The 26256-nt window shown below is 50.7% G+C and overlaps 2 protein-coding genes across 10 annotated transcripts in view; one reads left to right on the plus strand and one right to left on the minus strand.

Moving 5' to 3' along the window:
- LOC143820654 (poly(rC)-binding protein 3-like) overlaps window positions 1–7196 on the plus strand; it is a 254865-nt gene extending 247669 nt beyond the window's left edge. For 8 of the 9 annotated variants that reach the window (XR_013225439.1, XR_013225441.1, XR_013225438.1 and 5 more), the window contains one exon: window positions 1–294. This exon is cut by the window's left edge. Coding sequence is in view for 1 of the 9 variants with exons in the window: in XM_077303716.1 (XP_077159831.1) it covers window positions 6622–6682 (61 nt within the window). In the remaining 8 variants the exon portion in view is untranslated. Of the gene's footprint in view, window positions 295–6621 lie in introns of those variants that run through there. The other variant, XM_077303716.1, reaches the window with a different exon arrangement.
- Window positions 1201–25260, minus strand: ZNF830 (zinc finger protein 830). The gene is made up of 10 exons (XM_077303719.1): window positions 25086–25260; window positions 23993–24088; window positions 19024–19141; window positions 17448–17481; window positions 16671–16867; window positions 15259–15355; window positions 11833–11896; window positions 7432–7512; window positions 6060–6136; window positions 1201–3080 (listed from the first exon to the last, which is right to left on the minus strand). Exons 1-10 carry the CDS (start codon window positions 25215–25217, stop codon window positions 2897–2899), a joined length of 1080 nt encoding a protein of 359 aa, XP_077159834.1. The 5' UTR covers window positions 25218–25260; the 3' UTR covers window positions 1201–2896.
- Window positions 25261–26256: the final 996 nt, after the last annotated feature.

Here is a 26256-nt window from a genome sequence, read left to right on the forward strand (position 1 = left end):
TTCATGCTTGGGCTGGTCTGAATGAAGCAGGGGCTGCTGGGTATTGTAAACCACAGTGCAGATTGGACAGTAACATGAAATGAGCTGTTTTTATAAATAAAACGTTTTCCTGACTTTGAAAAAAACAACATACCTTTGTCCGTACGTGCAGCCACTGTGTTTTTAACTTTGCTTGTAACGGAGTTGTTGATTTGTCACTTTAAACACCGTTTGTGTGACTTTGTCACCACTTGAGTTCATTAGACATACGGCTTGTCTTTCAGTAACAATTAAAAGATTTTAACATCATTGCAATTAAGAGCCCAGTGCTTATTGGGAAAGAGCATGACACCCTTTTCATCTCTGGCAGGATCTCGCCCGCCCTTTACGCTTGGTTTTTTCAGCCGCTCCACAGGCTCGCCCTCGTGCCAGGTGGGCTTAAAACAGGGCGGCCATAAGTTTCCAGCCCCCTTCCTTTCTCACCAAGTCAGTTTCCCTCCATTTCATGGGCACAGGAGGACATCCCAGAAAGAGGACATCGATACAAACAAGGAGCCTGCTTGGCTTAGAAATTCCCACGTTTGGTGATTGTTTTGGGGCAGCACCTGCTGCCTGTTCTCAAAAGTCTGAATCGAAGCAAGCTTGAGAACTTCCTGTTTGTACCATGGTTTCCAGAGCCACACACGCAGAGTCAGCAAGCGTGATGCCCATGCAGAGAGAGTTTTCCCATGCATGGTCCCTCTGAGCAAAAAGGGTACTCTGTTGCAGGAAGGCTGCAGGGAAAAGGCTGTTTACCAGGTACCCTCTCTCACAAAGCCGAGTGTTGGTGAAGGAGCCGTGCCACAACTGGTTTAGAGAGAGAGCTACAGGAACAAGTTTGGGCTACAAAGTAGGAGATCTGGCATCCAAGTAAAACCCATACTGGGCTGCTATAAGCCTCCTGCTTGAGACCACGTGATGATTTACAGACTGTGGCCATCACTTTCAGCTCTGCAGGTAGGCAGGGATCTCTATGGAGACCAACAGCTTTTCTAGGAAGCCCAAACACAGCCCAGCATTTGGCTGTGAAATCCTGAGTGCCAAGTAAAAGGCAGGCTTTTAAAACTCTGCTGTAGAGCCAACCCTGTTGCTCACAGCAGCACCTCCACCTCTGTAAAGATTTTCTCCCAAGAAAGGACTTTCAGTAGGCTTTTCCAGATTAAGTTAACACCAAGTCAGATGTAAAACAAAAATAATTTTTATTTTGCCTAACTTCAGCATCTCGTTTATCCTATTGCTTTTGTGACCATATTTTCTCAAGACACTATTTGGAAATATTAACATAAAGCTGGATTCTATGCAGGACAAGTAGTTTCACATCAACTGTGGCTTGCTGTGACTCCCAAAATTCTGAGCTTTTCCACATTTTCATTTTCCTTCCTTGTAGATTTCTATTGCTTTGAATATTTTTTCTGTTTTGCATGTCCTTTGTGCCCTCTAGTGGTCAACTCTATATTACAACACTGTTGTTGTTGTTATGTGCGAAGTCGTGTCCGACCCATCGCGACCCCATGGACACTGTATGTCAGTTTAAATCTACTGGGAGACATGTCAACCATGAAGCAATGTAATATCGAATTGACCACTAGAGGGAGCAAAAGTCATGTGTAACAGAAGTGAGGAAAAAGAGAATGCTGAGAAGCCCCATTAGCAGGGGGTCAATGAAGGAGGAAAACCAACAGCAACCCCACACAAGTGGACAAAGTACAGTCTATAGCCCAGAGTTTCTAGGTTTAGAATGCTTGAAAATGAAGATACCCTTACTGTGCAGGGTGATGACAAGTTACCTTCCTTATAAATTAAAAACTTTAAAATTACACTGGAGTATTTCATACAGCAACATTTCTTTTCCCCAGTGCAGTGGCACCTATTTACAGCTCTGTTTTTGACCCTCACAATCAAACCTAGGCAAAGAATAGCACGCAATGACCAGATCAGTAGCCAAGTACTTAGGAATCACCCAGGAAGGACACTTTCATGACAGGATAAGGGTCAATGTATTACTGAGATGAAGCCAGCAGATCAGTACTGACTTTATGACTTAATGATCAGTGAACTTAAGACTTTAGAATTGGTGTATATCTCAATAGGAAGGGGACTCAAAGCTGGCCAGGTGCCACAGGACCATCACAAGACTTACATAATGCTTGTGTAAGACTTACACAAGGCTTACAGCAGCTCCCCGTACTGAAGGCCTCTGGCCAAGCCTCCCAAGACATCTGTTTGGGGACCACAGCAAGGGGCCTGGCTGGCTCTCTACCATCAGTGGGAACAGAAGATGACCAGTGTTTCTTCCACAACCAACCACCAGCAGCGCAGGTAGACAAGGAGACTGGCACCCCACTTCAAAAATCCAAAAATTAAAGAGCTTCACAGAATGTGGAGGTCAGAAATTCTGCCTGGCTAGACTAAAAAACTATTCAGTCACCAGAATGCACTTTCAAAACCTGACGGAGAAGGAGTCCTGGTTAATAACCTGTGATTAAGACCAGAAAGGGGAATTTGTATTCCAGGAGGAAAGGAGGGACCGCACAGCCCCAGTCGTACAGTCCCTTGAGCCACTTCACTTGGCACTGCTAAGGATGCCTCAGGGGTTGTGCACAAAACAGTGATGAGCACTTAAAGGCTGAGTTGACGTATCACAGGCTACATTTGATTTACAGAGGAAATGAATGTTTTCTATATATTTTAATAGGAAAGCAACATTTGACTGTATAAAAAAGATTTATATTGTACAATTTTTACATTTAATTTCTTATTTTAAGCTGGTCAACACATTTTACAATAGATTTATAATACCTGCAAAATAAATATTTTACCGAAAGGCTGCGACTTGAGTAGCATCGGTCAAGAGATTTTCTTTCCCTCCGGCTGGGAGCTACAACAGAGTCCCTTTTGCCCTCCAATCCTGAGAGAGCAGGTCCTGCAGCTCCCCTTCATCCTCACTACCAAGAGCATCATCCTCTTTGGTCTGGGTGGCTCTCAGGCGCATCGCTTCCTTCAGCTTCTCTCTCATGATCTCCTGACGGTCCCGCAGCTGCTCGACGCGGCGGAAGCATTCACTAGGGCAAGAAAAGAACATCGTGGTTATGTTCCTGGAAATAGAGTGTGAAACAAAACGGTTATGTAGGGGGAACTGATAACGCTGGTTCTGTTGAGGATGCAGTCACACGGTCACTGTTACTTACCTGAGTGGCACATGGGGCAACAGCTGGAGCTGGGGGGCAACCAGTGACTCACTACCTCTGTGCAGCTCTGTGGCTGGGAGCATCCTGAGCAGTCAGTCTGGCTCATCCTCCATGCCGAGGCTGCCGTCCAAGGACGCTGCAGCTGTCAGCCCCACAGTTACTATGGGAGGCCCCACTCCAAGTCTTTTTGGACCTGCAGGTCCAGGGCCACTTATTCTATGGAACTGCTGCTCCTTCACCTCCCCCATTGCACAAAAAAGATAAATTACAGCCAGTATAAAGAGTGCTATAATGAAAGTGCTTTATAGGAGGTGTGAAGAAATGCATTTTTTCTTTGGGAGTGGAAATATACAAAACCTTCACTTTATTTTTTAAAGAGTTTCTCTCCTTCTGTCTCTGGGCAGAGACCAGGCAGGGAGGAGGAAGGCAGTCAATGGCTTTCCAGGATCACCTCAGCTGCCCCTTAAGAAATGTGAATAAGTCTAGTTTGAGACAATAGGAGGATTCAGTCCCTCCACCCCTTCTCCAAGCAAGGAACAGAGATTTGGAGGTAGAGAAACTTCAGGAAGAAACTTCAGGGAAGTCTCCTCTGACCCTCCCTGATCTGGTCAGTGGGTGGGGAAAAGAGATGATAAAACTCAAGGAAGGAAGCTATCTTTGCTGCTAAGTCCATCAGAGCAGACAGAACTTTTAGCTGAGGTCTGGAGCAGGCAACCATTAACCATGTTTTGGCCAGAAGAACTGGAGGAAAGCGCAAGGGAATGGAAACTGTAAAGATCTATAACAGGGAGCCTGTCCTATATTCTAAAATCTGGTAGAGCATGTATACCAAAAGGGACAGAGGGTTTGCATTTTACCCAGTTCTTTTGGAAACTCTTGCTCAATCTGGTGCTATGCTAAAAATATGCTTGTGAATATTTTCTTTTGAAAATAAACACATTATAATTTTGAAAGCTGGGAGTGGTTCTCTGTGCCAGATAGAGCTCCACTACCTTGGAGAAGCTACTTTAAAAGGAGCGCCAGGTGGAAGAAAGGCAGTTGGCAAGTAGCTATAGGGGCACATAAGGCAGCAACCAGGCACTGGGCAGCAGGAAACATACAGACAAGACCTCAGCACTTGCGAGGAAAGCCCGGAGTCCTGACCTTCCTTGCAGATAATTCCTACAAAGGTCAGGTGGTGGCGGTGGGTTACAGAAAGAGAGAGAGAGAGAGAGAGAATGAACCCTCTCCAGATGTTGGAAAAACTTTGGGGAGCAGGGTGGAACAGGGCCTGAAGGCCAATTCCAGTACAAGATGTATTACTACAATTGATCTTTTCTCCAGTTGATGGATTGTGTTTTTCTAGTGCTGTTAATTGAGTAAGTTATCAGTATTAAAATTCTACAGGATCTTTCAACAGCCTCATCATCTCATGTATGATGGAAAACGTATTATGGTTCAAAAACATCATGAACTAAGGTTAGTCAAATCAAACCTTTGGTTCGTGATTTTCTCCATAATGTACAGGGACAGATTTTTAAGTACATACACATGGACATAGGCATTCCTCGATTAGTTTGTCCAACCCTTTGAAACAGCAAGTTCTTTACTGTTTCCCAGGGAAAGGCAGCAGGGCTCAGGTCATATATCTCTGCTCCTGTTTTTCTTTTTTGATGCCTATACAGAATAACTTACTGCATACCGGGCTGTGATTCCAGCCCTATTCTGGCTCACTTTTAACCTAAGAGCATGAAAACAATCTTAAGGCTTAACTAGAAATCATTAAGACTGACTGATGGCACACAAAGCACTGAAGAAATAGGAACCTGCAGGTCTCACATTGTTGAACCTCAGAACCTTTACACCACTCCAAGAGTAGACTGATCATCAAAAAGTCCAGTTGCATTTCCAGAGCTGAAAACTGAGAAAAGTTGAGAATGCTCGGAACTAGAATACCTTAGCTCCACTGAACCAGTTGCCTCGTGACAGGAGAAAAGATGACCGCTGTTGGGCAAGCCAAGTGTTACGGCTAGTGCTTCTTGGACCTCCCAAATGCACGCCTTAATAAAGCCAAAGGTATTAAACTTCTCCAAGGTTAGTTTTCCCTGTGCTCTCAGGAAGAGAATTTCTTGAGCAGTGTCCAAAGATAGAGACAAGACCTTAAATGAATTTTAACCCAGAACTTTTTGGAACAAGCAAGAAACCTGAAGAGTTCTACATTCTCTCCCCCAATTCTATGTTAATGTTTCTGCCAGAGCAATCCTGGCCAGGGGAAGGAGCAGACAGAATAGGGTGCTCTAGAGCTGAAGAACCAAGCATTCCTCTGGTCTCGTCCCAATTGTATATTGCTTATTTTTGGCACAAAGCTCATCCTGTCAATGTGTCGGGGGCACCTAAATAGGATAACTGGGGAAATGCCAGTTTGACAGGCACTGTCTGGAGTCCTGTACGTTTTCCATCAGAGACAGAGACCGAGGGCACCACAGGGATCCTGGAGCTTCCTTTCATGCCATCTCGTGATTCCAACCCACTAGTCAGTTCCTTCAAGCCATGGCTATTGCACTGGGCGCATGTAGAGGTTCTAAAAAGACGTCTAGCAGCACCGTGTCCCAGCGAGCTCGTGCTGCATTTCCAGGGGGATCCCTTTGGACGGGCAGGTGACTTGCCGAAGTTTGGGAGACTTTTATCTTGCTGAAAGGCTTTGCTTCCCTTTGGTCTTTTAGACATATGGGACAGGTGAAAAAACAGACAGGCATCAGCAAATTAAACATTTAAGAAGCAAGCCCTGAGTGAAATCACACAACTGGCAAGTTATCCTTCTGAGAAACAACTCGGCAGAGACATTTTATGGACAGCACAGGGTTTTCTACTTACATCTGTTCATCAATTTCCCCAATCTGACGATCGAGTCGCCCCTCCTCATCTTCTTCAGCCACTATTGCTTCTGAAATCTGGTCCAGGAGAGAGAGGATGTTATTTTCCAATGTAGCAGAAATGGGGGGGGGGGGGTTGTTGTTGAGGGTAGAGGCTCTTGTGAGCAGAAACCTGTACTGGTGGGTTCATGTGGAGGCAGGCTGGCTTTCCCTTCTCACACAGCACAGTCCGCCATGGTGTTCATGCAGGGCCAAAAAGGGCCTTCAGAATGTCAGCACACTCAAAACACGATTCACTCTTGGCCTGGTGAAGGCAAGCAGAGCAGACAGGGAGGGGCCCGCTCCCCTCCACACCCACCACAATGCTAGAGCTGGGCCTGCCCTGGGCCACGGCCATATTCTGGGAAACGCTGGAAAGCCAAGCACCAATATCCCAAAGAGGAGCTTAGGATGCTTTACCAACATGCTCCCGTAGTGTAAGCCAGGCCTAGGAGCTCTCATTTTGATTTGCTAACCATCTCCTCTGCATTTCCAACCATGTTTTAACTTGTTGTCTCTTTCAGCATATACTTTCTCAAGGTGGAATGCCTGGGGGATGCTGTGCAGCCAGTGGTCAACCTGTAAGCAAGAAGAGCCCTTGTGGATCACTCAGTGGGCCCACTACTGATCTCGTGTGAGTTTGTGCTGCGCTGACGGCACCAGGGGCATTTGGGAACAGGACGAGGACTGCTCTGCAGCACTTTCTGCCCAAATATTCCTTTGGGGGGAATTTACCAGAGGCCTGAAAGCCAAGGCAAGAAACAACTGAGAACCTGGCAGGTAGAATCTGCCAGGCCCCACTGGAAAGCTATGGATGGAGCCACGGGTGGGAGGAGGGAGGCCAGCCTTCCAACAGAAACACACACAAGAGCACTGTTAAAGCTCACAACAAAGCCCAGCATCTCCAGCAGCAGATACAGACTCTTTGTGCAAAGAAACAAGAGACTCAATGGGTACGAGTTTCATCAAGTAAAAGGCAGAGTTTAAACAAGCTAACATCGACAAAAGGCCACTCCAGCAGAGTCTTGTGGTATTGTGTTTTCCTTTATACAGAGCCCATGAATCATCAATTTAAGAAAATAAACCACACAAATCTTCACCGTGCTTTTTCTTTTTGCCTACTGCCCAAGAATAGATTTAGAAGAAGACAGCCTTTAACCAAAATGTGAGCAGGGATAGGCAGGGTGCTCTCTTGGACAGCAGCCAGTTAAAATGCACTTTGTAGACCCACAGAACTAAGGCCGGCAGTGGGCGAACGCAGCCCCCCCACCAAGCACCAGCTCTGCACTCAGGGGTGCTGTGAAAGCGACTCAAGACCAAAAGCGCCGACTGACCGTGTTGACTTGCCGCATGGCCTTCTGGAATTCATCCCATTCTTTGTCCATCTGATCCTTCGGCGCATCGACCTTCCGCACCTAAGGACAGAACCAAGACACTTTAAGCCCCACGGTGGTTTTACTGCTGCTAAATGCTGCAGGCAGAGGATAATTCCCAAGCACAGCGGCTGCAGCTCTGGAAATGACCACTCACAGCTCCTTTTGGGGGGGTGGAGGGGGGGCTGGCTCCAGATAAACCACTCGCTCTGCCTTCACGCACCCACTGCGGATGCCAGCTAGAAGTAAATGTCTTGACATCACCGGGCATTTCTGATGCTGCAGCACCTTTTCTGGCCTGTTCTAAAGACCGACAGAAGGCTCCACTTGATAGGCATGGCAAGAAACTGCAGCATTGATGGTTTCAAAAGTCAAACACGATTACTAATTTGCAAGAGCTGATGGCAGTGCTAGAAAAGTGCAGTGGAGGGAACACACCTCAACTTACAGGAGTTGAATGACCATAAGCTGGGGGGGGGGGGCAGAATCTCCTACAAAGAGCAGGGGGGACGGGACATTAAGGTGGCAAGAGTTTTGCCAGAAAGAGAGCCTTGCCTGTTCCATAAATTTACAAATCTTGTACTGCTGTGGAAGTCTCATTCCCTCATACAGCACATGTGTACCAAAAGCTCTGGGCATTTATGTAGCACTTTGAAGTGTTTCAAAGCATCACACACGTTACCCTGAAGAAAATATCAATATTGTCCCTGATTGCCAGCAGGGCCCCTGGGCAGAGGGGGGGGACTTGCGACAGGAGCAGGTTGAGCCAGGGGGTTCTTGCCTTGTCACTCATGCCGGGCCACTCCACCGGATCTCAGGTGTGCTTCCGATACCAGGAGCCAATCCGCTGGCACCAACAGTACGGCGCTCAGACAGACAGCACCTTTGCTTGGCTGGGGATCGGCTCTCTCTTGAGCTACCAGACAGCATCAGGAAGATGATGCACACTTTAAATTCATCACTGCACACAGGTTCCTCCTCTACCGGCGGAGTCACACCTGGAGCCAACATCACTCCTGCCAAGAGGGTGGAAGAGGTGGGCTGGGGTGGAGGTTCCACGCCTGGTGAACATCAAGCTAAAAGGCAGCTCTGGTGGGGCGACTCCCTGAAGAGTGCTTGCGAAGAGCCGGCAACCACCTTTTTGCAATCCACCAAAACATCAGGATTCAGAGAATTAGTTGCAGCAGCTTGATTCCAGCTCTATGTTTTGTGCATTTGTTTCTTTGCCAGCTAAATGCAAGTCACAGACAGATTTTACTTCTAGATGACTAACTGTGTTTTAAGATGCAAAGTATTTCAAAATAACATCACAAGATTATGTAACTCTTTCAGTCCCTGGCTTCGTTCATTGTGGTCATTGGGACCATAATACTTTGGGCTCTGTATTGTGGTCTGCCTTTATTTACAGGTTACGTCATACTGAACTATAATAAAGGTTCATTTTAAAAGGCTTTTCTCCCAAAAATGTTCCATCAGTAGCTGCTTTAAACTTCTCCTAATATTAACACTGCTTCAGAAGCATTCCTTCCTTCCACACACTGAGGCCAACCCAAGCTAATGGCATCTTGCATCGGGGGGTCTTACCTGGGAAGCAAGAGCAGCAAGACAAACACAGCAACTGGAAAGCACACCTAGCTGCCTTATCCTGAATCAGGTCAGTATTGCCTACTCAGACTGGCAGCTGCTCCTCAGGGCCTCAGGGTGAGGTCTTTCACATCACCGCTGCTTGGTTCTTTTAGCTGGAATTGCTGGGGATTGAACGTGGGACCTTCTGCATGCAGAGCTACAACCCTTCTGGTGGGGAGTTCGGCACCAGCCTCACTGAACTGAATAATGATGCAAGATCAAGAAGGATGCAGCAAACACAGACACACACAACAATGGGAGCTCCTGTTCAGTTCAGTAGGGAACGTAGCTGAGCATCCACACAGGAGTTGGCCCGGCCTTCAACATCCCCACTGGCCAGTTATGCCTTGCATGACACAAGCTTGATTCTGGACTGTCTCCTTCAGACTGGAGCGGCTGATGGCAGCAGCAGCATCCCCGCTTGCAGCCTCTTCCAAGTAAAGTCCCCCCCACTAGATTTCTCCTCCTTGAAGGGCTAGTTTTCTGCAGTTCTTCCCATGCCCCTGGGCGGCCCAAGCTGATGTTGGGCAGATTTGGAGGTTATCCTCCCTTCATGCTGCACCGTGTGCAGGTCAGTCCCCTGACCCTGCCAGGAAGGGGGAAGGGCAGCCCACACCCAGGCAGGTCGCTCAGAACAGGATCAAGGACCCCCGCAGGCTTCTGAAGCACTTTGAATGGCAGGCATCTTTTTGGGGGGGGGGGGCAGGATTTGAGATTGGCTATATATTTTTTTACTTTAACTGGGAATGTTTTTAACATTATTTTAAGCTCCCTTGAACCCAAAGTAAAGGCAGGAGAGACGTGTGAGGACCAGGGATCTGAGCTGCACTAAACATAGGAGGTCCTTTGGGGCTGCCAGCATTCCTGGAGTCCTCTGCTCCCAGAAATCCCGTTTCTGCAGTTCCCAGCACATTGGCTGAAATTGCCTAACTTATTCTGCTGCTGCTGCTCCGCCAGTCCCCGGAAGGGCCAAAGCGAACAAGAGCCACCCAGTCACAGCAATCCTGCCAAGTCCCTCTCTCTAGTCCCTCCCTGCTGCACAGGTGTTTCCAAACCCATCCCTGCACCTATAAGGGCAACAGAATTGCTCCCTTTTGCTGTTTTAACCCGTGACCGTCTCCAGCTATGTCATTCTACCCCCAACACCAAGTCCCTGCAGACATGGCGGCAATCTATAAAGGACTGCAGCTCAACATGGCCTCCGAGGGGGCAGAGCCTGACTCAAGGACACGTTTCCCTCCCTCTTGGCCATGGCAGGGAAAGCTCCTACAGCCAAGGCCGCCCACTTGGTCACCAAACGTCCCTTTATGGAGCTTGTCAAGGGAAGTAACCTCAAGTAGTGTAAAAGGCAGGTTCCACCAGTCAGGGAAGCGGCCAGCGGCTGTTCCTGGGGGGAGCCTCTCCAGCGGCCACTCTGCAGGAAAATAGTGACTGGATGGGGGGGGGGGATGGAGAGGACAGGGCTCTGCTTAACGAGGAGCAAGAAGAGGGGCTGCCACCCACCCACCCACCAACTACCCAACACACCAGGAGGCATTATGAGAGGACATCCTGTTGCTGGCTTGGATCTTGCCACCTGCTCAGTAGGAATTTCAGCTCCGAGTTGCAACATTCCTGGAGGTTTGGGGAGGGAGGGGCTTGGGGAAGGATGAGCCCTCAACATAAAACCCACCCTCCAAAGCAGCCCTTTTCTCCAGGGGGACTGATTTCTGTTGCATGGAGATCAACTGTGATTCCAAGAGATCTCCAGCCACCACCTGGAGGCTGGCAGCCCGACAGCTCAGTCCAGATGGCTGCTCTCTCCCAGTTGAAGGTGCTCGTCTACCCACGTCTAGAGGTGCCTTCCTACAGCTGAAGACGACCGTCCGTCAGAGGACGGCTCCCAAGCACGGCTGATAAGAGAGGCAGCGCCCACCGTTCAGCTCTAATCCTGTCCAACATGCACCGAAGACACCCCGTTGGGGCCAGCAGTTACAGCACAGGCGTCTCCAAAAGGCCGCATGCTCAACAGAATGCACCGACTCTGCTCTCCCTTTGCCCGTGCCTTCAGAGCATGATGTGCACTTTGGCGTAGCCGCCTCCGCCATCACTGAAGCCTGAGGAGGCCAGCACCACGGTGTGGAGAGGAGGAGCAGAGGCGCACCAGATGGTGGCTGCACACAGCGGCCGCCAACTGGCTCGCCGCCACTGCCACCCCCCTCTGCGCACCGTGGTGCTGGTCTCCTACATGCCGCCTCGGGTTTTGGTGATCGCCAAGGCGGCTGAACCGAGCCGAAGAACACAACCCTCATGAGAACTCCCTGACAAGACTATCATAAGGTCAGAGGAAACCCTGAGCCCTGATGAGCAATACGAGGGCAACCTGGTTAGTCTGGCTTTAAAGTATCCCAATGCAGAGACCACTAAAACAGGCCGACAGTCAATCAGCTGATGATTACACAGAAAACAAGTCGGTGGCTTAACGCAGGGGTAGTCAAACTGCGGCCCTCCAGATGTCCATGGACTACAATTCCCAGGAGCCCCTGCCAGCGAATGCTGGCAGGGGCTCCTGGGAATTGTAGTCCATGGACATCTGGAGGGCCGCAGTTTGACTACCCCTGGCTTAACGTCATCTAGGCGAAAGAGACCAGGAAGGCCCTTCAGGGATTATGTAAATCCACTGCTGCAATCTGAGCTCGTTGGATTAATTCCTCAAAGTACTAACACAAAGAAATAACCGTAACACATCACACTTGCCTTAGCATCTACTTCCGGATCATCAAAAAACCCCTCTGGCAAGGCCTCGGCTGTGTTTTCTCTCCTGAAAAGTTAAATCGACAGCTTAGCATCGGCTAATTCTTACCATGCACGTTTTTAATCCCTTCAGAAAAACACAACAGCACATGAAACAGTAATGCCAAAGCTCAATGAGTAGCGGCATCTAGAGGGGGGCGGGACGTGCAGACGAAGAAGCCTTCTAAAGCAGAGGGGCCCAAACCCACCCCTGGGACTTTGACATGGGGGGGGGAGCTGCAACCACAACGTGGCTACTGTCGAAGGGAGGCAGGAGCAACCACAGAACCTCTGGGAGCCAGGGCACGCAGGACTCCAACAGCAGCTGAACAAAAGTCAAGCCCCCTCGCACCTTCAAGACCAACAAAGTTTAATTCGGAGGATAAGCTTTCTGGTGCACGCACACTCTTTCAGGTGCATCCAAAAGCTAATAGCCAGAATAAAATTTTGTTGGTCTTAAAAATGCTGCTGGACTCAAAATGTTGTTCTTTTGCTTCAGTCCAACACAGCTACACAGTAACTCTTTCACATTTCAAACAGAATGTGTTTAACAGAATGCCTTTTAAAATGAATGTATTCCCATATGTCCCTCCCATGACTGACCAATCTGACCTGCCCAGGGATTGTCACTGTTGTTCTGTTAAAAATCACTTTCAACTGTTAAAACACTGTTCAAGGTTTCATGTTATGTTATGATTATGTTATGCCATGATATGTTACAATTGTTACTTATAGTATTATTATAATATATATACTAGCTTTAAGGCCCACTGTAGGAAAAATAGAGCGGGCGCGAGCGGCTGGGCGGCTGGGGGCGGAAGGCAGGCCGCTGTAGGGGCGGGGAGGTAGGCTGGCGGCACCCGCTCCTCATGTTGGCGCCTGTAGAAGGGCCCTTGCTGCCTACGCTGGCGTCGGGCAGGTTGTCTTGCAGGCACCCATGATGCAGGCGCCGGGGGTGGGGGGCCAGCGAGGCGAGGAGCACAACTGCAGCGGCCTCCACGTGCATCGTGACCGCCTGGCCTGTATGGTGAGCACCACTACAGGCGGGTGGCAGATGGAGGCAGGGGCAGCGGCACAGCTCAGGAGCTGCCAGCAGTCAGGTTGCTGTGGCAGAGGAACGGGGAAGGGTGTGAGGCAGGCAAGTGGTGTCCTCGCTGGCGAGGAACCTTCTGCCCCGGAGGCTGGGCGAACAGCTAGCGCTCGCCTGATGAATGTGGCCGCTCCAGAGGCTTTATTTAAGAGCGAATTGTTAAGATTCTATGTAAGTATTCCACATTCACCACCCAGAGCCGTAGTGAAGGGCAGTATAGAAATCTAAATAAATAAATAAATTTCTTGTAGAAATGCCCCTTACCTGAGAGGATGCAGAGCCTTGTGCTGTTATCGCAGTTGCTAAAGCAACTTAAAAAAATCTGCACAGCCAATCAGAAGACCTGCTGAGCAAAAGACCCTCCGGGCCCCACCCACTTCCTGAAAACCCTCAGCAGGCGCCAGGAAAGGTATCAGAGGTTAACATGGTGGCCATGGGCACCAGGTTGAGCACCTCTGTTCTAAAAAATAAAAAAAATGATACTAATTAATGCACGTTGAAGTACTGACCTTCAAGGCCATACCCAATCTGGGTCCCACTTCCCTGCGTGACTGCTGGGTTGTTTATGCCCCCGGCAGTGCCCTCCACTCTGCGGGTATGAATCTACTGGTTGTACCATACCCCCGTGACGTTTACCTGGCCTCATCCCGGGCCAGGGACTTTTCGGTCCTTGCCCCAACCTGGTGGAATGAGCTCCCGGAAGTGCCAAGGGCCTTGCTGGAGTTATCAGCTTTCCGCAGGGCCTGCAAGATGGAGCTCTTCCACCAGGCATATGGCTGAGGCCTGGGCAGAGTCCCGGCATTCCACCTGAGGATGCCCCCATTCCCCCGATGTTAAATTAGATCCGGCACCCAGTCCCAGTGGAAGAAGACTTGTCCTCCAGCTGAATGAGGAGGAATAGGATCAGGAGGAATTAGAAGGGTATCTGACCGCTTGCTGCCTTCGTTGTAAGCGAGAATTTATGGGGTTTTATTATATAGAAACATAGAAACCATAGAAACATAGAATAATAGAGTTGGAAGAGACCTCTTGGGTCATCTAGTCCAACCCCCTGCACTATGCCTCATCTACTGTAACCTGTCACCCCTTTGCCTTCACAGAATCAGCCTCTCCGTCAGGAGGCGGTGGTATGTCCTCTCCTCAAGAAACCATCTTTGAACCCCCATGACCTTGCTAGCTACCGACCAGTTGCGCATTTAGCTTTCCTGGGGAAGGCGGTGGAAAGGGCTGCGGTGGACCAGCTCCTAGAGTTCCTGGAAGATAATTTGGCGCTCAACCCATACCAGTCTGGCTTTCACCCTGTCCACGGGGTGGAGACGGTGTTGGTCACCTTGTTTGATGACCTCTGTCACCAGCTTGATCAAGGCAGTTCAGCCGTGCTGGTTCTTTTAGATCTATCGGCCACCTTTGATGTGGTGGATCATGAGCTGCTGGCGAACCGCCTTGCCGGTACAGGGATAAGGGGTACAGCCTTGAGCTGGATACGCTCCTTCCTCCTCCACAACCAGACACAGAGGGTTGCAGTGGGGGAAGAGTTATCAGGCCCTTGTGGTCCAAAACAGAGCGGGTAGGGTTCTCACAGGTACATCTTGGAGGGCCCACATCCAGCCAGTGCTGAGGCTGCTGCATTTGGTTGCCAGTTATTTTCCGGATCAGGTTCAAGATTCTGGTTTTGACCTTCAAGGGCATCCACAGTCTGGGCCCAGTGTATATGAGGGACTGCCTGTTGCCCTATGCCCCCCCTCTGCAAGTGCTAACCTTTTGGTTGTCCCCGGCCCCAGGGTAGCTTGCCTGGCCTCGACCAGGGCCAGGGCCTTTTCAGTCCTGGCCCCGACCAGGTGGAATGAGTTTCCAGAAGAGCTGCGGGCCCTGCCTGTAAGATCGAGCTCTTCTGCCAGGTCTATGGTTGAGGCCGGGCAAATAGGCGATCATGCCCTCCCCTCAAAAAATGGCGGTAGTACACAGGATGTGGGACAGTCTAGGATGAGTTTTTTCGCCGCAACTTTTGGTCGATAGGCTATTTTATCTGTATTAGTTTTTTACTGTTTTAGGGGTTTTGTGAGGGATTTTATGTGCTTGTGATCCACCTTGAGCCTCCAGGTAGAGGAGGGAAATAAATTTAAAAAAATTAAAAAAAATAAAAAAATAAAATAATTGCACTGGACTTTTGCCCTTTTTGAGAAAAGTCAGATTACTATGGAGAACAAAGACAGACTGCATGAGAGCTGAATGCACCGTTCCGTTCCTATCTGTAGGCTAATTTATCACAGATTAGAACCTTTCAAAGCATGCAAATGTACCTTTCCACAATCTTTTCTTGTACTTCTGCTTTCTGTATTGAGCCCGAATGGGAGACCAGGGGCGCAGGGGATGCTGTAGTTTTGTTCTCCAAGTGGTCTGCAAGAAACAACACCCTTGAATTGGGGGGCGGGGGTAGGACTGGCCATAGGAGAGAGAGACAGTCCTGTATCCTTATCAGAGCTGAAGATCTCCCTGGAGGAAGTGCCTGGTGGCAGCTTCAGCATGACCAAAAGGGAGCACTTCTCCCCCCCCACACACACACACACATCACAGAACATAAGAGAAGCCATGCTGGATCAGGCCAAATGAATGCCAGGTTTTGCTTGGCATACATGATTGTCTAAAGAGCATGTATTGCAGCAGCAAAGTCCACAGTAACATTGCAGAAAAAAATGTTTTTTTTTTAAATTTAATTCGTTTGTATCAATGGCTACTAGCCATGGGGATTGAGGGGAACCTCCACATTAGGAGGCATTAAACCCAGGAATCTCAGAGCCAGGGAGCGACATCAGGAGAAGACTTTGGCCTCTATGTCCCGTTACTGGCCATTCAGGGGAGCTGGCTGGCCATTGCACAAGACAGGAAGCTCTACTAGATGGACCATTGGCCTGATCCAGCAGAGCTCGTCTTATGTTCTTCCTCTGCCTTTCTCCCCAGGAGAGACCCAAAGCAGTTTACGTTGTTCTGTTCTCAACAACCCTGTGAAGGGTGAGAGGGAGTGACCGACCTGAGGCCACCCAGTGAGCCTCCATGGCATGAACGGGGATTCGTCTCCCAGATATCTTAGGCACTATACCTCTCACCGTGAATGGCACGTGGAAATACTTACATAACTTACAATATATAACTTATAAACAAAATGCTGAGCTTTGGAGATTTCTTTCGGGATAACTCAGGACTGGATAAAATGTCCCTCTGGAACCCTCCTGCCTTTGGAGAGCTGTTTAAAGCAGGGGTGGTCAACCTGTGGTCCTCCAGATGTGCATGGACTACAATTCCCATGAGCCCCTGCCAGCGAACGCTGGCAGGGTCTCATGGGAATTGTAGTCCATGAACATCTGGAGGACCACAGGTTGACCACCCCTGCTTTAAAGGATGCTACTCTTGCTAAAGTAACTGGACAATTTTTCAGACTTTCAGAAACTCATGAAACGCCCCAGTCCAAAAACCTGCATTGTTTGGGGAAACCAGCAGAAGATGTTCAAATTTGGAAATGTGCTCCTCTGGTCATGACATGACAAGATCCCTCGTTCAATCACAGTTCTCCCTTTTTCTCTCTCTCAATTGTTCGCAACTTTAGCAAAAAAGAAACTTAACCCCACTGACCGATTTGCACCCTTCTAGTGAGTGAGGTCCCACTCTGACCTCTTGTTTCTGGCCACGGGGTGTTCCTAGACAGCTGCAAACCCACCTGATGCTTTCTGCGGAGGTGCTGAGGTCGAGGGCGAAGGAGGCCGTTGGCTGCTGAGCTCTTTCACTCCTGGCACCTCCTCCTTCTCGTCCTCTTCCGCCTCCTGGTCACTCGGCAATAAGCTGCGGCTTGACTCCTTTGAAGAGTCTCTTTCAGCATCCGCTGGTTTTGTCCGGCTAAAAAAATCTCCCGGCAGCCTGAGGAGGAGACGACAGAGCGGTCTGGGTTCCTACGTTATCAGGATGGGTGGGATCCCACAGAGCCATTCTATTAATGGACGCCTCCTGGTCTGGCTGGAGGAAAGCCCCTCTGCTAGGGCAGCAGCCAGCCTGGCCTTTGTAAGCCAGGAGCCACACCGCTCTTTCCGGACCCCTCCAGAGGGCTACCCATCTCCTTCTGCCCGGAGACACGCTCTGGCAGTGACCTCCATTGCAGAGGAGTGCCATCAGTCCCCGTTCCTTACCCTGGGGGTCACTTTGCCCAGATCTACCTCTCTGCCTTGGCTTCCACAGCACTCCCAGGATGTGGCCCTCTCCTTGTCCCGCTTCCTGTGCTGTTTTCCTAGAGCCCGTCTTGCTCCTTCGCCTACAGGAGCTTTCCTCTAATGAAAGAAAACTTCACTCGCTGCAAGACACAGCAGAAGGCTCCGTCTGCCAGCCACAAATGCCTCCCCCAGCAGAATGGATCCACAGGATTCCACCTGATTAATTTGCATCCCGAGCAGAGGAGAAAGGGTCTTGTTTCCATCCATACTTAGCAACAAAATTCCGAGCTTACCCAGATGGAACAGAATGCGGGCAGTCACCTGCAGCTGGAAAAGAATCAAGACACCATTTTCAAAGCTTTGAGCCACATACATTGGACTTCTCACAAAAACCATCACAAAGGAGAACAAGACGGGGGCAGGGGAAGTCAGGGAACATCACAACTTGAACTACTGTGGTTCAAGGGGCATCCTCCACGCACCAATTATTATTATTATCATTATCATTATTATTATTATTATTATTATTATTATTAATTAGATTTATTTCCCGCCACTCCCCGTAGGCTCGTGGTGAGTCACAACAGTCCTATCCCCATTAAAATACCCATTAAAAACCTTTAAAAACAATCCCAACATGGCGGAAGCTCTCGTTATTCCCACCCCTGCTATCAGAGCAGCAGGGAGGGTGGGGAGCTTTGGTCTGCAAGGAGCCCCTGGACTCCGACTTTGTTCTGTGGCTTCCAGCTATGGGATAGCAGAACCTTCTCAAGCCTGAAGGGGCCCTTGAAGACCGTTGAAGGAGGAGAAGAATTGGTTCCTATATGCTGCTTTCCTTTACCAGAAGGAGTCTCCAAGTGGCTTCCATTCACCTTCCCTCCTTCTCCCCACAACAGACACCCTGGGGGGGGGGAGGCTGAGAGAACCCTGAGATTACTGAAGAAGAAGAAGAGTTGCTTATAAGCCACTTTTCTCTCCCTGAAGGAGTCTCCAAGCGGCTTACAGTTCCCTCTCCCCACAACAGACACCCTGTGAGGTGGGTGAGGTTGAGAGAGCCTTGATATTACTGCTTGGTCAAAACTGCTTTATCAGTACTGTGGGAAGCCCAAGGTCACCCAGCTGGTTGCATGGGGATGAGGAGCGGGGAATCAAACCCAGTGCTCCTAACCACTACACCAACCTCAGTGCTCCATCAGGACACAAGGCACCACAGGGGACCGTGGCCCAGCTTATGATTGACACGGCAGCTCTGAACACAACCTCAACAACTGTTGGTACAGACTACATTTTTATTTATTTTCCTCACTTATTCCCTGGCCTTGCTCCCCAATAGGGACCCAATTCTCCCCTCCTGTTTTATTCTCACAAAAACCCTGTGAGGCAGGTTAAGCTATGAGTATGTAACTGGGCTCAAGGTCACTCAATGGGCTTCTGTGGCAGAGCAGGGATACCAGCAGGGTCTTGCAGATCCTCATCTGCCTCTCTTGTGGTGAAGTCCTAAGGAGAGTTACTCCAGGGTAAGTCCATTCCTTCCAGAGTGGGACCCTTGCTCTGCCATGGACTGGGAATGCACCAAAGTCCCCCCATAAGTCTATGGCTCACACGCAAAATGCTTCTCTATGGCTAATCAGTACACTGGCCAAATGACCTGTACGTCCTTCCCTGCAGCATTCTCTAGAAACAGAAAGCTGTACGTTCAGGATTCGCATACTTCATCACCATAGCCTGCACATGCAAACACACTCCCCCCCCCCCCCCAAGCCCGAGAGAGTCAAAGTTTTGCTGTTTTCATCAGGTGTTCAAGGACCCCAAAACCCATGGAAAAATTGCAGGTTATAGTTCAGCAAGCACCACCTTACAGCGCCATACCTTTCACTTTTTTCTGCTCTGGAGATTCCGCGTCTGCAGTTTTCCTCTTGTGAGATGACGGGGCATCGGGCGTGGACGCCGGCACTGACTTCTTGAGACCTTTTAACTGTGCAACTTTCTGGGGAGGAAATTTTGAAACCGCAGATTAATCCTTGGAAAGAAAAACCCAGGCATTCAAGTATTACTATGTTGGACCATCTTTAATCCGCTCCTGTGGAGCGGATTAAATAAAAGGCTAAATAAAAGGCTAAGGGCTGTTGGGGAGGAGTTAGGGCGGGCCCTGTCCGGGAGGAGCAAATCAGGAGCCGCTTTGCTCCTCAGAGTGGCAATCCAGGGCCACGTGGCCAAATGGGAGGCGTGCAAAGCGTGACTCCCTATTGGCTACTTGGCCCGTCTCCCGGACGCTGCGCTGCCAACTCTACAGTCCTCCCGAGCCACCATCCTTGCCGGATGGCTGCCGGGGAGGACCCTTGCCCCACGCCGCTGGGCTCCGGGAAAACGAGTTTCCCTCCGCCCAGCGACTGCCCTTGGACGACAAATGAACTCGCCGCCACCCCACCCCCCCTCCCTGAACGCCGCCGCCCGCCTGTGTCGCGAACCGACCACCACCCTCTGCCACCGGCTGACCCACCATGCGCCCTTCCCACCCCGGCCACGATCGCCCGTCCGCGGCCGCCGCTGCCCGCCCCCTTCCAACCCCCAACCTCACGACTTACCACTGGCTGCTTCCCCGCCTGTCCCCGGCCTTCGCGCCCACCGCCGCACCAAGGCCCCGACAAACGCCTGCCTCCCGCCATGAGGCCGAACACACCCCCGTTGACACGCGACGACGCCAGCGCCGCGGCTAGGCCACCGCTGCAAACACTGCGCCTGGCCCGCAGCCGCCGCAGCACATGGCCTCATAGGCGCCTGCAATCCACTGTCGCCGCAGCTCCCGCCCGCTCCGGAGCCGCAAGCAGAGACCCAAGGTAGGACGCCTTACTCATTTCCAACCCCCGCCCCCCGCAAGCCTTCCCCAGTCCAGAGGGGGGAGGAGGAGAAAGGCTTCTGCGGCCCCACAGACAGCGCGGCCTGCCTCGCAGACCCACCCCACGCCATCCCCGGCCATGCAGAAGCCTTTGGGAATCGGGGGGGGGGGGGGAGAGCCCATCTAGCGCCCATTTTATTTCAATATAAAATGGGCTTTGAATCTAGCCTCGGAATATTTGACAAACGAACACTTCTTTCAAATTCAGCCAGGACTGTATGCCCAAAAAGGCCAGGCACAGAATTAAGCAAAAAAATTATTTAGCATATGACACAAATTGACATTTTCTTTAGTATGGGCAAATCTCAGCCTGGTCCCTTCAAACAGCATTAATAAGCAGCATTCAGAACGCAATCAACCACAGCTTGTTCCGCCACCAATGTGCAAAAGGTTTCGCTATCCCGGTGGTTGTAGCCCCCCTTCCCTCACACAGAGTGCCTCCCGTCCTCTCCAGCCTCACTCGCTCTCAGGCTCACAAGCAGGGGTGTCGGGATGTCACAAGCTGTCCTTCTTGCCTCTCTTAAAATGCAGAGGCCGAGCCACCCCTCCCCTGCCTCTCAGAGAGACAGCAGCAGACAGGGAACCCCAACTCCCTTTAGCAACCAGCCTTCACTCAGATGTTGCCGGGTTAGGCTCAAACGCTGTCCCAGTTATTCCTACTCTCTCATACGTGCGGTCATCAGGCTTTGAGGACGGTGGCACCATGAAGACCGACAAAGTTTGGTTCTGGATATAAAACTGTTGGTCTTGAAGGTGCCCCTGGACTCAAACTTTGTTCCGCTTCTTCACCGTCTTCACACAGTGACCCACCTGAGCCTCTATGTAGACCAAGCTATTACATTGTGTGTGTCTTTCTCCGAGACACGCAGCCCACAGAGTTAAGTAAAACAAGAAATTCACATTAACATAACACTGAAGACAGTTAGGTAGAAGTCATGTCTGGCTTCTGCCCTGTGGTCCTGTTCTCTCAACTGGGATCCCTGGGTTGCCAACTGACCCTTTCCACCCAGCTCTCAGCATCCTCTTTTCCGGCCAACTGCCAACTGCCACCCCGCAACACTCCGTCCGCTCTCTTAGGGAGAGGCAGAACCTAGCCTGTCCGTCACAGAGACCTGCAAACTTCCTCAAGCCAGGGGGGAAGTCTAGGAGTCCCTGAGCTGCAGGTACATGATCTTCATGTCATGGAACATCACACCATGGGACAGGAGATCGGGCAAGGACCTCCATGGTGGTGAGGCCGGGACTACAGGCAGCAGCACACTCTGAGCTGTCCCACGAGGAGGAGGAAGCCGGAACAAGCAGGTAGAAATAGATAGTCCTTCTCTGCCTTCTCTCTCCCCTTGCCCAGGCCAACCCCCACCATCCCAGGAGGTACTGCTTCAACCCCCGGCCTTTCCAATTAAGGGACCAGGTGATGCAGAAGACCCCTTTCTGCCTGAGGCCTTGGAGACCCACTGCTGGTCTGAGCAGGAAGAACTGACTTTGCTGGGCTCAGGGTCTGATTCAGTATGAGGCAGATTAGTCTGTGTGTGTGTGGGGGGGGGTTTCACTCAACCAGCTGTCTGGTGCTCCTTACGCATGTCTGGGGTACAGAGCTGCCCATACTCTGCAAAATAAGCTTTTTAGGGAGGGGGATCCACATTGCAAGCAAGTTATGCAAGTAACTAACTGGTGGGAGTGGGCAATGGCCAGGCATGTGACAGGGAGAGGGAGAATTCTGGCAGGGAGGCTCTGCACTGCTAGCAGCTCCTAGGTGGACTGGTGGGAGGGGAGGCAGCAGGCAATGGACAGAGTTCATTGGGAAAGGGCATGCTGCAGGAGCAACTATGTGGGCAAAGAAAGGCAGAAAGTGCAAGATCACTGCTCTCCATGGCAGCAGAGGAAGCAGCAAACAGGCAAGTAACCAAATGAAAGGGACAAAACCAGCACGGCAGGCATGCAAGCAAGGAGGGCAAGTAGCAAAGGAAGGTGACAATAGCAGGTGGATGAGCAAGCAAGGCTGAAAGGCGGAGATGACAAAGAAAGTGGATGCAGGAATGGAATGAGGTGGTGGAGGCTGAGGGGGAGAAAGGCAGCAGCAGAGGCCAGAAATAAGCAGGAGGGATCATCAGAGACTGGTGGGGTTTTCCTGCCTCTACATGGTCCGACATAACCAAACAGTATATTTTGATAAAACATGAACACACATGAAGACAGGAACATGAAGCTGTCCTGTCAATCAGGGCTTCACAATTTAAGCAGTGCTGTTTTCAGGCAGTTTCTGGCCCATCAGCTGCTCACCTACAAGCAGCCAGCCTCATCCCTTCTTGATCAGTCCCCCCTGTTCCCACTGCTTTGGCAGCCAGCTCAAAGTTATCATTGACTGCATAATACACTGTCCAGATAGAGTGGTGATCAGTCCTTCCAGGGTTCCTTTTTCAAATACCACAACCTGCCCCCCCCTTGAATTATGTCATCTCCTTTTTCGAATACCACGGCCTCCTTCCCCACCCACTCACCCTGCATTCTATTATCTCCCTGGCCACCAGAATCTCCTCTTAGTTTGCATCTTCCTCTGGGGCCATTCTCTGTATAAAGCCTACTACAACAGATAATCAGACAAACCTATATATTTTAATCATGCCTTCAGGAAAGAAAATGCTCCAGTCTTGAGGAAGGCTAAACGTTTCAAAGATGGAAAGCAATACTAAATACAGAGGTTCTGTGTGAGGGATCCAGAAAGGTTTGCAGGGATCTCATTTCCCCAGATTTCCCCTAGCTTGCTTTATACTGTGTTTTTTTCATAGAATCATAGAGTTGGAAGGGGCCATACAGGCCATCTAGTCCAACTCCCTGCCCAACGCAGGATTAGCCCTAAGCATCCTAAAGCATCCAAGAAAAGTGTGTATCCAACCTTTGCTTGAAGACTGCCAGTGAGGGGGAGCTCACCACCTCCTTAGGCAGCCTATTCCACTGCTGAACTACTCTGACTGTGAAATTTTTTTTCCTGATATCTAGCCTATGTCGTTGTACTTGAAGTTTAAACCCATTACTGCGTGTCCTTTCCTTTGCAGCCAGCAGAAACAGCATCCTGCCCTCCTCCAAGTGACAACCTTTCAAATACTTAAAGAGGGCTATCATGTCCCCTCTCAACCTCCTTTTCTCCAGGCTGAACATTCCCAAGTCCCTCAACCTATCTTCATAGGGCTTGGTCCCTTGGGCCCAGATCATCTTCGTCACTCTCCTCTGTACCCTTTCAATTTTATCTACGTCCTTCTTGAAGTGAGGCCTCCAGAACTGCACACAGTACTCCAAGTGTGGTCTGACCAGTGCCGTATACAATGGGACTATGACATCTTGTGATTTTGATGTGATGCCTCTGTTGATACAGCCCAAAATGGCGTTTGCCTTTTTTACCACTGCATCACACTGCCTGCTCATGTTTAGTTTACAATCCACAAGTACCCCAAGGTCTCGTTCACACACAGTGTTACCTAGAAGCGTATCCCCCATCCAATTTTTAATTGTCAGCTGCCTTAAGCAGGCCAGCACTGAGATATTTTAAACAAATAATCTGCAAAATATATCCATAACTGCTCCAAACTATTATTTATAAAACAGGTTAACAATTAAAAATAGTACTAATGAAATAAATCAAAGATAATCCAACAAATGAACTTTTCTTAAATTGTAGGCCAAAAATTCCTTTTCTTAGCTAGGTTTCTCATACAAAAAACAACTGCAGTGCTTGTGCCAGATATACATGTCCTGGGTGCTGAATGCTGGACTAGGCAGGCCGTAACAGAACTGCTCTGCAAGAACAGTCACCCAGCTGGCTGCAGGTGGAGGTGTGGGGAATCAAACGCAACTCTCCGGATTAGAGTCTGCCTTTCTTAACCAATACATTTTGCAGCATAACAGACTTGATAAAAATACGTTACAAAATAAAACATGAGTTCTCACCTCTTTGTGTTGTTTCCCAAGAATGTGGGTCTGCCACAACAGTTCACTCTTCACAGGCACGTTGCACAACGAGCAACTTAAGTTTCCCAAACTGTTATATGTAGTTTTCAGTTAAGGAAATACTAAGGGAAAAAACAAATCTCTCAGCACTCTAATTCTGGCGCCTAACTCTTTTAAGCTCCATTGTTTTAGGGAATGCTACAGCACACAACCAACTCTGGCTGGCAGTTCTATCCCTATGGAATGGCTCAAAGGAGAAAGAAGGCAGGGCTCCTTCTTCCTCACCTTCCGAAGCAGCATTATCTGGTAGAGATTTCCAGTGAGGGTTAGCCCAACTTCACCAGCTCTTGTAAGCGAAGCAGGGTCGGCCCCGGACACCACTTGGACTAGTCCAGTGTCACTACACAGAGGCAGGCAACGGCAAACCACCACCTCTGCTTGTCTCTTGCAGGCAAACCCCATGAGGGGTTGGAAAAGTTGGCTCAGACTCGACAGCACTTTCCACTACCCCAGATGGCTGTGGGGCAGAGTGAGGGTTTTTTTGTTTCAGCGGCAGATTTACACTAGTGTTAATTTCTGCTTAGCATTGAACAAAACGTGAGTCCAAAGACCCCTTTAAGACCAACAAAGCTTTATTCAAGTCATTGAATAAAACTAAGTTGTAAAGGTGCGACTTCAGACCAACTCAGCGACCCACCTAAATGTTGCTTTGCTGTTGTTGTGGATACCCCTGGGGGTAAGAGGGGAGACAAATACATTAAATCAGGGGTAGTCAAACTGCGGCCCTCCAGATGTCCGTGGACTACAATTCCCAGGAGCATTCGCTGGCAGGGGGCTCATGGGAATTGTAGTACATGGACATCTGGAGGGCCGCAGTTTGACTACCCCTGCCTTAAATAAACACACAGACCCCTTTTCACCCCAAAGCGTGTCTAGCGAGGTGACCTTTTGGGCCCTGCCTCCCCTCGGGAAATAGGCCGCCTGCCTGGTCTAAGCAGAGGCAAAGGAAGGCGGGCCGGGAGGGCCTAAGAGGGCGAGGGGGCCGCCACGGGAGAGCCGCTCCGACCGGGCCCCAGGCGGGCGGGCAGTGGGGATATCTGGCGAAGGGCGACTCGACTCGCTTCTTCTTCCCCGCCGCCTCCGTCTGGCGCTGCTTCTCCCGCATCAGCCGCCGCAGCTCCTCCTGCCCCACCGGCCGCGCCCGCCCCGAGCTCGACGCCGCCATGGCCCTCCTGCCCCCCACCCCCCGGGAAGCCGCCGCGTCGCGCCCCCGATGGCGTCACAAGCCCCGAGCGGGCGCGTCACAATGTTTCTCCCCCCCCCCGGCAGGGGGCGGAAGAGGCGGGGCAGCGACCAATGGGACGGCACGAGCCCGCTCTAGGCCTTGGCGTTTCTATGGCGGAAGTCCTCCTGCCGAGGGGAGCGCGGCCCCCAGCAGGGCCTTCCTGTCAGTCCCGCGGGGGTTGCCAACTTCCTGCCGGGGCCTGGAGTTCTGCAGACGACAGGGAAAGAGGCGGCCATGACATTATCGGGAGGGCCAGCCTCGGGGATGCCCTGGCATCGAGCTCAGCCCCAAACTCAAGAGCGGTCCCTGGAGATAGACTCTGATTTAGAGCCCAGTCAAGCACCTTTGAGACCAACTAGTTTGGCCAAGGGATGCGTGCCCACGAGAGCCCACCCTTGAAGAGCCCGTTGTTGGGCCTACAGGTGCCCCCCCCCCGCCCGAGAAAATGACTGCTTTGGAGGGGAGGACTCCACTGAGGCCCCTCCTCACCCACTCCTGGACCCACCCCCAACAACGTCTCCAGGCATTTCCCAACCCAGAGCTGGCAACCTGGGGTAGTGGCTGCCATTATGCCCTTCTGTCCATTCCCAGCTCCACCTCTTTCCAACGAAGAGCTGGCACCCTATAGCCTAGAGCAGTGGTCCCCAACCTGCGGTTCCCAACCTGAAGGCCATGGCGCCGGGCCGCGGCTCCCTCTCCCCACTCCCCTCCCCCGCAGTAAAAAACTTCCCAGGGCACAAGCTTGCGGCCCGGGAAGCTTCTTACTGCGGAAGGGGGGGGAGAGGGAATCAGGGCCGCGCGTGCACACTGGGCATGTGCGGCCAGGCTGCGCATGGCGCATGCACGATGCGCGGCCTGGCCACACATGCGGGATGCGCGGGCGAGGCAGTTGCCCTGCCGGTCCCCAGCCTCAGAAAGGTTGGGGACCACTGGCCTAGAGCTGCCAACTCTGGGTTGGGTAATTCATTTAAATTTGACA

Source organism: Paroedura picta, chromosome 11, assembly GCF_049243985.1.
Source record: "Paroedura picta isolate Pp20150507F chromosome 11, Ppicta_v3.0, whole genome shotgun sequence".
Classification (NCBI taxonomy): domain Eukaryota; kingdom Metazoa; phylum Chordata; class Lepidosauria; order Squamata; family Gekkonidae; genus Paroedura; species Paroedura picta.

What these genes read in the sequence shown, in the direction of transcription:
- ZNF830 (XM_077303719.1), bottom strand. Translation starts at nt 25,217, where the DNA reads ATGGCGGCGTCGAGCTCGGGGCGGGCGCGGCCGGTGGGGCAGGAGGAG. An exon ending in AGTCGCCCTTCGCCAGATAT is followed by an intron (nt 24,089 to 25,085) that starts CCCCACTGCCCG and finishes AAAACTACATAT; the next exon opens with AACAGTTTGGGAAACTTAAG. An exon ending in ATCCGGAAGTAGATGCTAAG is followed by an intron (nt 7,513 to 11,832) that starts GCAAGTGTGATG and finishes TTCTGTCCTTAG; the next exon opens with GTGCGGAAGGTCGATGCGCC.